Below are 4,577 nucleotides of genomic sequence, written 5' to 3'. Positions count from 1 at the left end.
GAGGGCCACTTGCATGATCAGGGGACAGCAGGGCAGGCCATATGAGGAGAAGCTATGGGACCTGACCCTGTTCAGCCTCCACAAGAGAAGGCTGAGGGGGGATCTAGTGGCCTGTTATAAACTAGTCAGTGGCTCCTACCCTGGGGGTTTTTAAGAGAAGGTTGGACGAACATCTTGCTGGGGTCATTTGACCCCAGTATTATTTCCTGCCATGGCGGGGGGGGTCGGACTAGATGATCTACTCACGTCCCTTCCGACCCTAGAAACTATGCCGCACAAACCTCACATCCACACACACCCCACACCCACACAACATCAGGCTGGGTGGGCTCTGTGCCACCATGTGCAACTCTTGGCATTGCAGGCAGGAGCTTCCCTCCCCACTCACCAACTATCCAATCATGTGCCATTGCACTCCATGCCTCTACATGGGGCTCCCACTTGGATTGCTGGGAGTCGCACAGAGATGGAGGCACAGAGCCTGCTTGGTCCGATGACATGCGACCTCCGAAAGCCCATGCCTCCTGCTGGCTTCCAAAGAGGCAGCTGCGGGCCAGTAATAATTGCTTTTTGGAGGGGTCTGGAGGGCTCGATAGAATAGCCTAGTGGGTTGGATCCAACGCATGTGCCATATTTTGCCCACCCCTGCTCTAGTGGCTACCGCAATTACAGTTACACAGCCTTCAAGAGAAAAGTGACACCCCTTACAATCACTGACTGGTTTTAAAAAGGTTTGTGAAGTTTTAATAATGGAAAAGTTGTCCTATTAAGTCAGGAGAAGGCAAAAAAGATACTTAAACTGGGAAATCTAGTAGATTTTTGGTATTTGCTAAAAAAGACTTTTTGCCTGCCTCCATATTGGAACATTTGAGACATGCTTTGAATACTGACATGCATGGGAATGAATATGAGGTTTGGAGGTAGAGATGGGTGCAGGATACTGGGATTTGTATATAGTCTTGTGACATCTGTTACATTCTTCTGTAATTTCCTGAATAGTCCAACTTGGCTAGTTTATATAAAAATTCATCTTAAATAAGAAGTTTAGTTTATTCTTTATCAGATTTATCATCATATTAGCAGATGTCATGCAATATACTCAGAAAAACATTTTTCATTTTGATATGCTGCATAAGGTGTTTTGTGGTTAATTTTCCTTGAACTGTACAATAAAAATGTGTTTGTTCTCTAGTCTTTTCCAAAACCCTTTTTCAAAAGAAACCCTCTCTTCTTATAATTGTTTTATAGTAAATTTCAGATGGTAAAACAAGAGTAATGTAATTTTATGGTACATGCAAAGGGCCTAGCTACAGCATTTAACATCTTCTAAGCAACAGATTACTACTAGCTAAAGACTGAGAGATTATAGAAACCACTACACCTTAGTGAAATGTTTCTCACCTTGCTTTACAAGATGTATATCTCCTTCTCGTGTTTTTTCCCAAAGTCCATAGCAAGTGCTGCCTTTCACACACAAAATAGTGCCATTTTCCTGAGAGATCCGACTCTCACTGATTCCATGGTCCTGTTGATATGGGTCTTTAAATGCACATAACCGCTCCTCACTCTGGGCCGCTTAAAAGTCAAGGAAAAAAAAAAAGGAAAATTATTTTCCAAGTTTAGATATAAATGGCTTTGTAAACTTCAGTTTAAGGTTTAGCATACAAGGGGTGATTTAGGGTCTTCCAAAAACTAACATCCCACACTATTTTGTTCTTAGCATATAAACATCCATTCTTTAATATATAATTCTGCAGAGCTAATGTTTACCCAAAGGTTAATACAAGTAGAACAGAAGAAAATTTCACTGAATGCTTCAAAAATAATGTAAATATTTCTGAAATGTGCTGGTACAACACAGATAATATTTCAGAGCACACTTTATATCTGTTGTGATGCTTCTCTAGCCTACATGATGCACTTCCCAGATGGTTTCACCAGGGACCAGGTGCATGATCACTGAATTATTTCCAGAAGCTTTCAGCACCAGGTAGTCCTGGCAGACACTCATCTATCATCCCAGTTAATACTATATGTGCACCACCCACTGATTATGTTTTGTCTTCTGTGTCTCCCTTTTGTAAACCTGTTCCATTAAGACCTATTCCTTCTATTCCAGAATCACACCTATCCCTGCTCTTTCACACAACATATATTCCAGTATGAGCATTAACCAAAGCGTAACAGCATGATTCTGACCAATGCTTCAGGGGAAACAGTGAATGCAGATGAGAACAGCAGCACATGTATAATTCTCCGTTGTGGGATTCCCAGTAGGGAAAATTACGAATTCAGTAGCAGAGAGAGTGAAAATTAATAGCTATGATCCTCTGCCAGTTATCTTTTGATTTTAGATCATCATCATTAGCCTTCCATACTAAGATACATTTTCTTTAACCAAAAAAAAATTAATTCACAAACTCATATTTAAATAACTACAAAATCAAACGTTTCTCACACAACTCCTGTATTTTTCTGTTTATATTTTCTTCATAAAGGCACAGGCCATTCTATTAAGTTAAAATCCATGTTTCCTAAGAAAACAAATATATTTAATAAGGATCTATATATAATTGCAAAAAGTGCAAAGTATCTAAATTAGCTCTAGTTTTTAAAGAATACATTTTTAAAAACATCCATCCACTTGCTGTGAACAGTGATTTTAAAGAAGGACTTTGCTGGTGCTGATGCAGAAGAAAACTGATGCATAAACTGAAGCACGGCGAGGTGAATACTACCTATTATACTCCTTAACAATGTTAATTTTCCAGTAAGAATTTTGACTGCACAGCTACATATACAAATGCAATCCCAGTTCCTTAATTTCTGTGAATAATTACTTATAAGACGAAGCAATGTTAACTTGACAAGCCATCTTTTGGGAAGGGGAAGATGAAGGCAGAGGAAGCCTTGGACCACTAAACCAAGCGTCACCCACAAGAACAGCCCAGCCTAGACCAAAGATGAACAGAACAAATACCCAGGTAAGCAACAGGGGCCTGGGCAGTACTAAGATTAGGGGGCCAGCACACACCTCTTCAGGAGGCCTCAAATGCCTCTACATGAACTCTCATAGTATGGGGAACAAGCAGGAGGAATTTACCCTCCTGCTAGCTGACACCAACTCAGACATAGTGGGGCTCACTGAAACATGGTGGGACCCAACATATGACTGGGCGATGAATATCAAGGGCTATAAGCTGTACAGGAGGGATAGGACAGGGAGGAGAGGTGGGGGTGTGGCGCTCTATGTCAAGGAAGAATGCACATCCTCAATGAGTAGCACAAGGTCAGAGAAGGGGCACACTGAAGGCCTCTGGGTTAGAATACGAGGGAGTCGAGGGGCAAGGGACTTAACAGTGGGGTTCACCACCCAACCAAGGGGAAGAGCTAGACCAGGAATTCTTAATTCAGCTCACAGAGGCAGTTAGGTCAAAGGACGTGGTCACCATGGGTGACCTGAACTTTCCAGACACATACTGGAAAGAGCAGTCAGCCAGGTCTGACTGCTCACATAGGTTCCTAGCCCAAATGCAGGATCTTCATCTAACCCAGGAGGTCCACAATCCCACCAGGGGAGATGCCTTGTTGGAGCTGGTACTGGCCACAGGTGACGACCTGGTGAGGGGCTGAGGGTGCTCGACCACCTGGGCGACAGTGATGATTGCCTGCTAGAATTCACCATCCAGCACAAGGTGGTAAAGCCCTGCAGCAAGGCAGCAGCCCTGGACTTCAGGAGGGCAGACTTCAATGAGGTAAGGAGAATAGTTGGGGAGGCACTGAGGTCCCGGAGGGGAGGGGAGTCAGGTGTCCAGGAAGAGCGGTCGTTCCTTAAGGAGACGATCCTCCAAGCCCAAAGGGAGGTAATCCCAACATGGATCAAATGGGGCAAGAGGGCACAAAAGCCCCCATGCCTCACCAAAAGCATATGGGAACGTCTCCTAGCTAAAAGGGAGGTGTACACCCAATGGAAGGGAGGGGCCATCACCAGGGAGGAATATACCTCGGTTGCTCAGGACTGCAGGGGGGTGGTCAGGAAGGCCAAGGCAGAGATAGAACTGGGATTAGCTACCCAGATCAAGGACAACAAGAAGTCCTTCTTTAAATACATAGGGGGCAAAAAGAAGGTTCTGGGTAACGTGGAACCTCTGGCAAAACACACTAGGAAATCTGGTCATCACACCAGATGACAAAGCTAACCTATTTAACAATTTCACACACCCAGGCCTAGGGTCAGTGAGGACCTAGTCAGGGAACTTCTGGAGGGACGGGACATATTTAAATCAGCTGGTCCTGATGAACTCCACTCCAGAGTGCTGAGGTCAATGTGGGACCCCTGGCACAGCTTTATGAGCACTCATGGTGGTTTGGTGTGGTGCCAGAAGACTGGAAGAGGGCCAATGTGGTTCCCATTTTTAAAAAGGAAGGAAGGAGGACCCGGGAAACTAGAGGCCAGTTAGTCTTACCTCTATTCAGGGTAAGCTTTTTGAGAAAATTATCCTGGCGCATGTCCACGAAGGGCCAGCAGGGGAGATTATGCTTAGGGGCAACCAACACAGGTTCATTAGCAGCAGGTC

The 4,577-nt window shown here is 44.2% G+C and overlaps 1 protein-coding gene across 1 annotated transcript in view; it reads right to left on the bottom strand.

Moving 5' to 3' along the window:
* The window catches only part of BMPR2 (bone morphogenetic protein receptor type 2), a 186,391-nt gene that overhangs the window by 102,403 nt on the left and 79,411 nt on the right, over positions 1-4,577 (bottom strand). Inside the window, exon 2 of the mRNA XM_019554216.1 lies at positions 1,402-1,575. Within this exon, the coding sequence (XP_019409761.1) occupies positions 1,402-1,575 (174 nt within the window). The remainder of the gene's footprint in view (positions 1-1,401; positions 1,576-4,577) is intronic.

This window comes from Crocodylus porosus, unplaced genomic scaffold (genome assembly GCF_001723895.1).
Source record: "Crocodylus porosus isolate Cpor-Errol unplaced genomic scaffold, CroPor_comp1, whole genome shotgun sequence".
NCBI classification, from domain to species: Eukaryota; Metazoa; Chordata; order Crocodylia; family Crocodylidae; genus Crocodylus; species Crocodylus porosus.
This window is presented reverse-complemented; position numbering and strand designations above follow the sequence as displayed.